The 11,293-nt window shown below is 33.4% G+C and overlaps 1 protein-coding gene across 1 annotated transcript; it reads left to right on the forward strand.

Annotated features, from left to right (window-relative positions):
- The first annotated feature begins 7,471 nt into the window (after nt 1–7,471).
- LOC131622054 (GDSL esterase/lipase At1g29670-like) lies at nt 7,472–9,752 on the forward strand. Its single transcript, XM_058893100.1, has 5 exons — nt 7,472–7,853; nt 7,968–8,092; nt 8,183–8,428; nt 8,522–8,765; nt 8,940–9,752. Exons 1-5 carry the CDS (start codon nt 7,589–7,591, stop codon nt 9,221–9,223), a joined length of 1,164 nt encoding a protein of 387 aa, XP_058749083.1. The 5' UTR covers nt 7,472–7,588; the 3' UTR covers nt 9,224–9,752.
- Nucleotides 9,753–11,293: the final 1,541 nt, after the last annotated feature.

Below are 11,293 nucleotides of genomic sequence, written 5' to 3' on the forward strand. Positions count from 1 at the left end.
ACTAGAGAACCATTTTGAAGCTTTTTGGTTAAGTGGTTCTTTATCTTCATGCATTGAATTTTTTTCGAGGATACACATGTTAGTCGAACTAGTGTCTAGAATACAAGTTTCGAGTTTAGGAATATAAAGAATAACATAGATATTATGCGTTCCTATGTTAGGATTAGAAGTTATTTTGTTGACACTATGAAGTTGTAATAAGGATTAGCCCTGAAGTAGAGATATCAAGGCCTTGTGATGTTCTGATGTGACCACTAATGAGCCTTAATCTTCTTCATTTGATGTTCTTCATTGATCTCATAATGTGACCAATGTTCATGTTCATCCCAATATGCACAATTGTTAATTATGTCATTTTTCTTCTGATGAGGTTGGAAACCATGCTTCAATTAATTTAAATACCAATAATATGGATGGTAATGCCACAATGAATGCAAGATATGGTGCCTCGATCCCTTTCACCAGGAAATCTATCACCTCTAAAATATATGCCATAAGATATGGATTTTTCCCTACCTTTTGAAGAATTATTAGGGAAAGCTAGAATCTTGGAATCATCTAAAGGCCTGTCAACTTGCCTTTATTTGATGAACAAGCAAAGGAATAAGCTTTATTATTTTTGAAAGAGGTTCCATCAGTATAAAATGAGATCTAATTATTGAATATTGGTTTTTGAGTCCTTTCAAAACTAAATTAAGTTAATCACCATCTTTGTACTCATGAATTACGTCAATTACTTTACAAGTAATGTTACAATCAAGCACAAGAATCAGACCGAAATTATCTAATTATTTCCATTGCTTTGAAGTGTAATAAGATGAAATAGAACAATCACATTGATTTGATGTGCATATTTCTTCTAGAATGTAATTTATTCTTAATACATATCCTTAGTAAAATAGATCTTTCAATTCTTTTCATACTTTATATAGAACAACAACAACAACAACAACAACCACTTCATGCACCCATCTTGTTTTATTAAATATCATATCTCTATTTGTTTTGCACTAGTTTCGTTTTCACAAGGTGGTGCTGAACCCCAAGGTGGTTCTCTATTTGTGTTGCACCAGTTTCGTTTTCACAGTATTTTCAATATTCTCTATGCTTTTATTGATGATCTAAGTTTAGTAATGATTGCAAACCCAACATTATATACTAGTACTTGCCAAACTTCCAAGTTTCATGCATTTGTGAAGCAAAACTTCCAACTTCCATGCATTTGTGAAGCAAATCAACCAACATTGGAACAACACCTAGCACAACAACAAATTTCTATGAATGGTTTTTTTCATTTGGACGTATCAGACGTGAAAAGCCCATATATCTGCACGTGCTTGTACATCCACTTCCAATTATCTAATGTCACTTCTTCAAGAGAACTAATAATAGACCCACCACTATGGCATTGAGCAAGTCCCATCGTAGTATAGGATAGAGCATAGTATGATAGAGTTTCCAATTAAGAAGAAGAAATAGAAGCACAAAAGTTTTCTCTCTTTTTTGTTTTTAACTTTCAATATCTTTTTCAAAAGCTGCAAGTTGATTTGGAGAGGTGGTGAGAGGCTATTGGCTTAAAGGTACCTCACTAAATCCAAAACCTTATCTTCATTTCTGCACCAAAGCTTGTTTTCAGATACCATACTTCTATGGCTGGTGTTGTTGTTTTTTGTTAGTGCTGCTGAGTCCCACATCAATTATTTCAAAGACAAAGTGAGTCTTTATAAAGCAAACACACACATCCATTTGAATTATCCCATAAATGGGTTTCTAATACAACAAGTAAGGGCTTAGGCCCAAACATTATTTTTTACAATTCATAAAAACTAATAAATACTCTATGAAAATAATTTATAAAAATTATTAAAATAACAATTATAAAAAACATAATAAAAAAATAATATATAAAAAAATGACGTGGATTTAAAAAAAATTAAAAAAGCCACTTGGCAGGCCAGGTATGAAGATTCCATGGCCAAGTCAGCATGAGGGGGGATGCAATTTGGAATCTGGGTTTCTCAAGGGGGGAATCACAATTTTTTTAAGAGGGGAAAAATCAAATCTCGCCTATATGGCGGGGGGTAAATGGCTATTAACCCTTTATCTTATTAATATGAAGTGAGCTACATGTTTTTTGGATTCAAACATAATTGTGCAGGTGCTCAAAACTTAGGCAGTGTTGTTGTCAATTTGACTTGCTTATAAATACACTCCATGTATGACTTGCTTATCATATTTTTTCATGTATCCATTATGTTTATGTATTAAGGACAATGTCACTTCTTTGAATAACTTATGTTGTGGTTTTTTTATTTCGCCTATTATGACAATTAGTGTGTATTTGGTCACCATATTGTTTTCTTTTTTCTTGCCGTATTTGTTTATTAGCTTTGCGTAATGCCGTGTGTATGGGAACATGTGTATTTGCACTCTTATTTTTGTACAATGCCTTTATTTGATATATCCAAAATTGTGTGAATTTTGATACTTCTCTTTATGTGCTTTGTCTCTTTTTGATGTTGTCAAAGGGGGAGAAGTATAAGGGGAGATAGATGGATGCACATATTCAGGGGGATTTTTCATGAAGAAGCGAAAAGCATCATCTAAGATTTGAGTTTTTCCATCATAAAAAATGGGCAGCATGAGAATGCATTTTTCGTTTTAGAGGTTTTGCATGATGCCAAAACTATGATTAATTTAGCATTTCTATACATTGAATGATATCTCTGAGCATATGTGGGAACCTTGAATTAGAAGTCATTACAAATCTTATAGAGCATCTAGAATAAGTTTACAATGATTGTCATTTGGTACAATGCATGAAAAATCAGATATGTCACAAGTATCACTTGCATGTGTCGACACATACGTGTTTGGTGTCAGCCCTCTTTTTGTGCCGACACATGCTACATAAATCACTTTATGTGTCGACACATGTGTTTGGTGTCAGCTCATGTGCTATCATTTTTAAACAAAAACTCTCTATTTCTTTATGTTAATCCAAAAACCTTATATAGGTAGACATGTGCAATTGCATGAGTCGACTCATGAGTCGACCTGTCCAATATCAAAGTGCGGATTAGGAGTTTTTCGACAAGAATTATGCAATTGGATTCAATCGAGTAAAGAGATTTTAAGAACGAGTGGTTCTTGCAAAGGAGTAACGTCAGAAGGTGAATCAATTGGTAATCTTGGGTGACAACTACTCGCAATTTAGATTTGACCAAGTGAAAGCTTTGAAGAATGGAGGTTTCTTGAAAAGGAGTGGCACGAGACGGTGAATCAATTTGTGTTTGTTGGGTGACTTGATAAAACTCAGATCAAGGGAAGAGATGTGCAAGGATCAACATCAAACACAGGGTTTGTAGAGTTAAATTGCTTGACATCTCTTTGTTAGCTGAAGATTTCGACACTACCTTCGAAGTCATTTAATTCGAAGAGAGGATGGCCTTTAAAAAAGGCTATCTCTAAATTATTATGAGTCAGGAAGTTTTTTTAGTCGAAACCACTCTGAAATAAACTCCTCTTCGAGGTATAAGGTCTGAAAGACTTAGAATATTCTGACGTATTACCATCACGCTGCTTCGCGTCGAAGCGTTTCAAGCGGGAAGGTTTGAACTTTAAACGCCTTCGTTTAAAATCAAAGAGGCACGTTGAACGCCAGGAAATCGAAGCGCATGCAAAAGAAGAACGTGGCGTTTTATTAGAATAATACTGTTAGGGTTGAATTAGTATAAATAAGGGTCTTAGTGGTAGGATCCAGGGGTGTTCATTTTGTACAAATCACTCACAAATCACTCAAGTATCAAGCGTAAGAGAAAGAGTTCTCGCAGAGAAATGTACATGTAACACCGTTATATATTTCAATATTTACCTTTCATTTTATAAACACAAAGTCCTTTAAAAATATATTTACATTTCTTGTTGAAGCATTTATGTTTACCGTTTAGTCATTTTGAATTACTTTCTGCAATTTATTTCATTGCATTGTATTTCACATTATTTTACATCAAGTCATAGGTTAAGACCTTTTTCTTTAAAAGCAAAACCCAGAAATATGAATTCAACTATCTTAAAAGACACATTTTCGACACATGTCCTAGGATCAATCTAGTCGATCCTGTGAGTAACCAAAGTATATTGATAGTTTGGAGGACTAGCGGTTGTTTACCGAAAATCACCGTAAACACTCTTATAAATAATTTTTTGAATAGAAATATTGATATCTAAATTCCAAATTGGAATTGGGGATAGAGGATGTCGTAGCTAGGACGATGGTGAACTTCCTAAACAGCCCATCGTGTTTTCCCTCTCTCTCTCTCTCTCTCTCTCTCTCTCTCTCTATCTCTTTATCTCTTGCATCTAAATTTTCATTATCAAATTGTTAAACATATTGATTGAGCAATTGATTGGTAGTAAATTTCTGGAAATTATTTTTGAGCATTGTTGAGGTGTTCATAGCCTTGAAATCACTTTGAATATAAGAGCATTTGAACATCAACAAACCAAGTGTTCGATAATTTGACACTTTATCGTTTTGTGTTTTAATTTGTTGGAAATTAATAAGCTTGTATTTACTTGAACTCTTAATTTGAGAATTCAATTGTTTACGTTGATAGTCTCATTGTCATACCATTCACGGTTACGCGTATCTGAGTTCCAATAACTTGTTCGATTTAGACGACTTTCGATCTAAACGCAAAACATCTACTAGCCAAAGTTTAAACTCTTTTCAAAGACCTTAAAACTTTAAATTTTGAATTAGAGGATCTATTCACCCCCTTCTAGATAAGGTCTCGTCGTCTAACTCCAACAATTAATGTATTGTTTGAAACTATTATCCTTAGTCAAAATCTTTAGAAACTTGAATTGTCTAGCTGAATTAGACCCACATATTTCATAATGGGGAATAGTATGTTAATGTTCTAAGTGATTCTTATTCATAGTGGAGAAATTTATTGTATACCAATTATCTAGCCAATTTTAATTACAAGTGGTTATATCAAGTTTAACAAAAGAGTAAGCACCAATTTTCCTCCCATTAGTCTAAGTGTAATAACTACTGTAGCGGTGAAGTTCTGAGACTAGAGTCATTGATTGACTTAGCTAAGACATATTTTTGGGTGTTAAGTTTTAACAATACTGATAAGTGCTAAATTGTAGTTATTTTTGTATATAATTTTACGGCACTTATCTTATCTTTTTCCTCAATTTATATGCGTTTTAGTGTATATTACATAAATACGTATACTTTGTGTTTAATCGATTTTTTTATTCATTTATGTATCGTTTGATAGTTTTCTATTTATTTTGTAGGTATTGATGCGTATTTGGAGCATGAACAATAAAGTGTCGAAGATGCCGCTTCGAACGCGCGATTTTAATCAATTTCTCAACGAATAAGACTCAAGACAAATATGAGAAAAGTCATCAATTTTGTTGATATTCAGTCATTGTTAGATAGGAAATTAAATAAGATTTCCAACGCTTCGAGCCGGGCGCAAATCGGAGTTACGGTTCTCAAGTTATGGCTGAAACAATGCATAATTTTCTACTGTTGCTATTGGTGTAGTTCGCCCGACGAATCTGGCAAGACAAAAATACGTTAAAAGGGGAAAACACATTTTTAGGTTATGGGTTGGGTATTTTTGGGTTCCAACTCCATCAACATCATTATTTTTTGGTAGATTGAGGCTTAAAAACAACATTGGAGCTTGCATATGGATGGTTCGGAGTGGATTGCCCATCAATCGGCGTTGACAAACCGAGAGATTTGTGGTTTATCTCTCTTCTTCATTGTGTATTCTTATTTTTTGGGTTTGTATGTATATTTACATTGAACTCATGTATATATGTCGCACATGACGTTATATTTAATCTGCTTTACAAATCTATGTTGACTATTGTCTTAGATTTTTGGCTATGTGCTCGGGGTTTAGGTTGTTATCGACATATACTGCTCGAATCTTTATTTATGATGATTATCTATTAGTTTTTGGATTTTAGAGATAGATTTAGAGCTAACAATATTTATGGGGTGTCGAAGCTTAATGCTGTTAACTACAAAATCACGATCATGTTGTTCTCTTCTATCATTAGTCGACTCTTTCTCGATCACAAAATTCTCATTCAAATCATTAGTAGGCACTGCTACTATTTCTTTATTTAGAGAGCTTGTTTATGATAAATGATCCTTAGTAGTATTAAACTCCTTTACTTCCCGAATGACCGTAACAAAGTTATCCTTCCCTATGTTCTTTATGATATCCTTCTCTATGTCGTTCACTATGATTCAGTGTTTTAAAAACCGGACCGGACCGGCCGGTCGGACCGGTCGAACCGGGAACCGGCTAGGTAACCGGTCTGGTTCAATAGCTGGATCGAGAATGTCATTGAACCGGTGTGAACCGGTCAAAACCGGTGTAAACCGCTAAAACCGGGAAAACCGGCGGTTTTTGTGAACCGGTGGTTTAAATGCATTTTTTTTATTTTTTTATTTTAAAAAATTAAAACAATGTCATTTTGACTATTTTAATTAAAAATTAAAATTAAAAAATAAAAAAAAATAAAAAAATTAAAAATTAAAAAATGATTGTAGATGGGGTTGATTTTGTTAGAGATGATTTTGATATTGAAGAAAGAGATCCCAACATTGAAATAATTTTTCTGTTATTGAAATTAAATTTAGTAGACAATGGAATTATTTTGTTATAAATTATTCAATTAAATTATGTTGCGATTAAACTTTTGTTTATATTTTATAATTATGTACTATTTGATTGTGTGTGATACCTATGTATAAAATTTGAATTTAAATTATGAACTTGTGAATTTTTTTATAATATGATATTTTCAAAAAATATAAGTACTAGTTATATTTTGTAGGGACTGAATCATCCGGTTCGACAGATTTTATACCTATATAATTTTGTTATAACGACCGGTCTATTCAACAGAGTTATTCGGTTTAACCCGGTTTAGTCATGCGGTTCAACCAGTGACCCAGTGGTTCGACCAATAAACCAGTGACCCAGTACCCTGACCGGTTTAATGTCCGGTCCGGTTTTTAAAACACTGCTATGATTCATCGGTTACTATTCATGTTTGGACTTTTTATTAAAAGAGGTAATTACAAATTTTTCATGATTTGATACTAAAAATATAAAAAGTAATAAAATCAATGAAAAGGACATAGGGTGACGTAAAGATGAAAAAGATCTACTGATCTTTTCAAAGTTAAAACTCGATCTATTGTCCTCTAGTTCTCCATTGGAAATACCAATTAGTCTAATTAATGATTATCTGAATCAGGATTTGATCCCAATTAAATTGACCCTAACAATAAGTAATTGTATTATTTAATTCAAACCACTTGATTATTGTTAACATTTGAATATATTATCCTTGAAGTTTATTAATACTACTAAAAATAGATAGATAGATGGTCCCACGATATATATAGTGAATGTAATGTAAATTACCATAAACCAAGTTTTCTTAATTATTTGGCTCCATCATTAATATATATGTGTTTATGTAGTTCATGGTTGGTTCTTTAATTAGTTTTCAGATTCGGTAGGTTCATTAGATGTTCTTCTTAGATATGGAATCTATGATCAAGACATGGTTGGTCATGCCTATTCTTTTCTTGTCTGCAACCTATTTGCATTATTGCGTCAATGGAAAATCCCAGGTGCCTTGTGTTTTTATTTTTGGAGACTCTTTATCTGATAGTGGTAACAACAATGATCTTCCTGCTTCTCCGAAATCGAATTACGAACCATATGGAATCGACTTTCCACTCGGCCCAACCGGAAGATTTACCAACGGTCGAACTTCCATCGACATAATAAGTAACATTCTTTCAACTTAACTATATAATGAGTTCTTATCTTGCTGTTCTTTTCTCTTATTACAACAAATTTTGACTAAGCTCAAACTAAAGATAATATTTTCAATGATTGCAGCTCAACTTTTGGGATTTGAGAAGTTTATTCCACCTTTTGCAAACACTAATGGTTCAGACATACTCAAAGGTGTGAACTATGCATCTGGTGGAGCTGGAATTCGTAATGAAACAAGCAAGGCTACGGTATAAGTCAACCTAATAACCTTATGATTGCTTTGATTATTCAACTTGATCTTGGAGGATTTATGTTACATTATGTTTATCTGTATATAGGGCTTTGTTATCAGCTTGGGATTACAGTTAACAAATCACAGAGTTATAGTTTCTCAAATCGCTAACAGACTTGGAAGTCATGACAAAGCTCAACAATACCTCAACAAATGCTTGTATTATGTGAATATCGGAAGTAATGATTACATAAACAATTACTTTCTTCCCCAACTCTATCCAACAAGCCACATTTATAGTCCTCAGCAGTATGCAAATGCACTAACTCAAGAGTTGTCTTTGAATTTACTGGTATATGTCCACTCAAAATCCGTGTTTCAATTTTTATTTTTGATAATAATAATAATATTTGATGAAGGTTTACAGTAATCCATTTGATAACAGGCTCTACGCGGCGTTGGAGCAAGAAAATATGTGTTAGTTGGGTTGGGGCTATTAGGCTGCACTCCAAATGCCATCCTTACTCATGGAACAAATGGGTCTTGTGTTGACGAGGAGAATGCGCCTGCATTTATCTTCAATGCCAAGCTAAAGTCTCTAGTGAATCATTTCAATAAGAAGCTCTCTGCAGATTCCAAATTTATTTTCATAAACAGTACCTTAAAATCAGATGGCCGGAATTCCAATGGTAAGAATTTAGTTTACAACTAAACCATTTGCTAAATGAATTTGTGAGTGATCTGTGAAAAGTTGCTAAACTATTAGTTATTAATGTTAGTCATCTATTTAACTTTTTCATTCACTAGTTTGGTTGTATTTAATACAATATATATAACCATGCATCATGTTCCATGGATTTCAGGTTTTGTTGTCTCAAATGCTCCTTGTTGTCCATCAAAGTTAAGTGGAGGAGGGTGTATTCCAGATGACAGACCATGCTATAATAGGAGTGAGTATGCATTTTGGGATGAATTCCATCCCACTGAGGCTTGGAACCTACTCACTGCAAGAAGGTCTTATAATTCTCATGATTCAGGTTTCACTTATCCAATGGATATCAGACACCTCGTTGAACATGAATCTAAGTTGGAATTAGAATCCACAAATGAGATTCCATCAAATCTCAGTACATCTATAGTTAAATAAGTTCAAGTTATTTGTATGCATACATTTCAAACAATCTTTTCATATCGAATAACATTATTGAAAAATATGATAAAATCAACTAATAAAGTGAAATTAGCTCTGCTGATATTCTGAACTAGAACAAGAAGTCGGTGGATATCGGATGAAATAGATTTTCGATGTAGTCGAGTGAACTTCTATTACGAGAGAGCGAGAGTAGATCTATAAGATTAATTAACACTCCAACGGCCAAGTCAATGAATGACTGAAAAAGTAATTTGAGTGTGTGAATTAGAGAATACATGATGTGTGTTGGATTTTTTATGAGAGGGGCGATTAAAAGCGTCTCCGTGGGATACGACGCCGCCTCATGCAAGTTGGCGTTCGATCAGATCAAAAGGTGTGAAATATATCACCCATTTATTTTATTTAATTATTTAATTTTTTTATTGTGAATTATTTGGTGAAGTTATGATTTATTTGTGAAATTGTGTTGTTGGAGCGGTGTACGCCTAAAAGTGTAGAAACATGAGGGTGTGGCTAGACATTAGTGTTAACCAGTGCCCTCAGGACAATGGTTAAGACTTTAAAAATAGTAAATTTATCTCGGTAATTTGCGTATGTAATACCTCGAAAATTGAAATATTACATTTTCTATAATTTTTTTTTTGGAATGCTTAACCATTGCCCTGAGGGCACTGGTTAGCAAGACCCTTTATTAAAAGGTTGAATAATAATAATAATAATAATAATAATAATAATAATAATAATAATAATCATAATAATAGAATAATTAAGAAATAATTAGTTGGGCCTATGGTGTGTTAGCATAAGAATTAGTGGGGGTGGGGGGGGGGGGGTGTTGTTAAGCCCTTTAGTGTGATAGAAGTTAGTAAGGAATTAACAAAGTAAGAAAGAAAAGAGAATTGAGAAATAGAGATGTGAGAGAACGTGAAAATAGAGAACGTGGAAGAGGAGAAGAGACACAAAGAGGCTAGGGAAAATAATTCATTGAAGGAGTAGAGAATCATCAATCCAAGGTAAGGGTGGGATTCTAACTTTATCAGATTGGGTATGATGATGGGTAGGTAGGAATGGAGTTTTGGGTTTATATTGATATTCTTAGGGTTTGAAAAGGAATTCCATGAAATTGATAAACGGATGCATGTTAGATGATGATTCTTGTTGCTATGCATTGTACGTGTGTTGTATGACTTATATTGCATGAAATTTGGTCTTGTTGTTATGTTTCGTGAAAATTCGTGTTTTGACCGTAAATTTGGTGTCGAAAATGACGTTGTAAAATTGCGTTTTTATGATCCCAATAGATGTTATATGAATAGAGGAACATGAATATATGATTCTTTCGTAAAACCAGACAGTTTAAGATGGACTTTTGGTGGAAAAGGGGGTTGAGGCAGTAGCGAACCCGTAGCATAATTTTTTTGCATAATCGACAGACCGCTTAGCGAACCAAGGGCGCTTAGCGAACCTTGTTAGAAAAAGTGTTATAATTTTAAAAACTGAGTTGGGTCTTGAACAAATTTTTATGCTTTGTAATACATTATTCATCTTAAGATTTAAATTACCCATGCGGACGCACGGGTCTTCTACTAGTAAAAGGAATAAAAGATAACTTTTCATTTGATTCTTCATACTCTTCGAAGTCTCAAAGGACTACATATATAGTACTCATAGTGATACTAAACTAGAAAGCTCAAATGAAAAGCTCAATTCAACAAAACATTCAAAATAAAATAACAACTAACATAATTATATTACTAATTAAAACATCTAATTGCACCCCCTATCAATCTCTCTTCTCATATTCCAATTCGAAAATCATCAACTCAAACCTAACAACATTAAAATCCTATACCTCGAGAATATGAATTAAATGGTAAGCAAAGACTTTGTCATACAATTGAAATGGGGCTTATAATTAGTACAACATGATCAACAAATTGGCAACAAGAATTTGTGGAAAGAGAGTCAGAGATTTACCTCACTCCGACGATTTGGCGGCGGCTTACAGAGGCTTGAGTCCCTTATTTTTATCTCTTCTTCTCTTCCTCTATGCGAATTCTGAGA

Source organism: Vicia villosa, linkage group LG1 (assembly GCF_029867415.1).
Source record: "Vicia villosa cultivar HV-30 ecotype Madison, WI linkage group LG1, Vvil1.0, whole genome shotgun sequence".
In the NCBI taxonomy this organism is placed as follows: Eukaryota; Viridiplantae; Streptophyta; class Magnoliopsida; order Fabales; family Fabaceae; genus Vicia; species Vicia villosa.

Coding starts and splice junctions, on each gene's coding strand:
- LOC131622054 (XM_058893100.1), top strand. CDS start 7,589: ATGTTCTTCTTAGATATGGAATCTATGATCAAGACATGGTTGGTCATG. Junction 8,093..8,182: donor ATGAAACAAGCAAGGCTACG/GTATAAGTCAAC, acceptor ATCTGTATATAG/GGCTTTGTTATCAGCTTGGG. Junction 8,429..8,521: donor AGTTGTCTTTGAATTTACTG/GTATATGTCCAC, acceptor ATTTGATAACAG/GCTCTACGCGGCGTTGGAGC.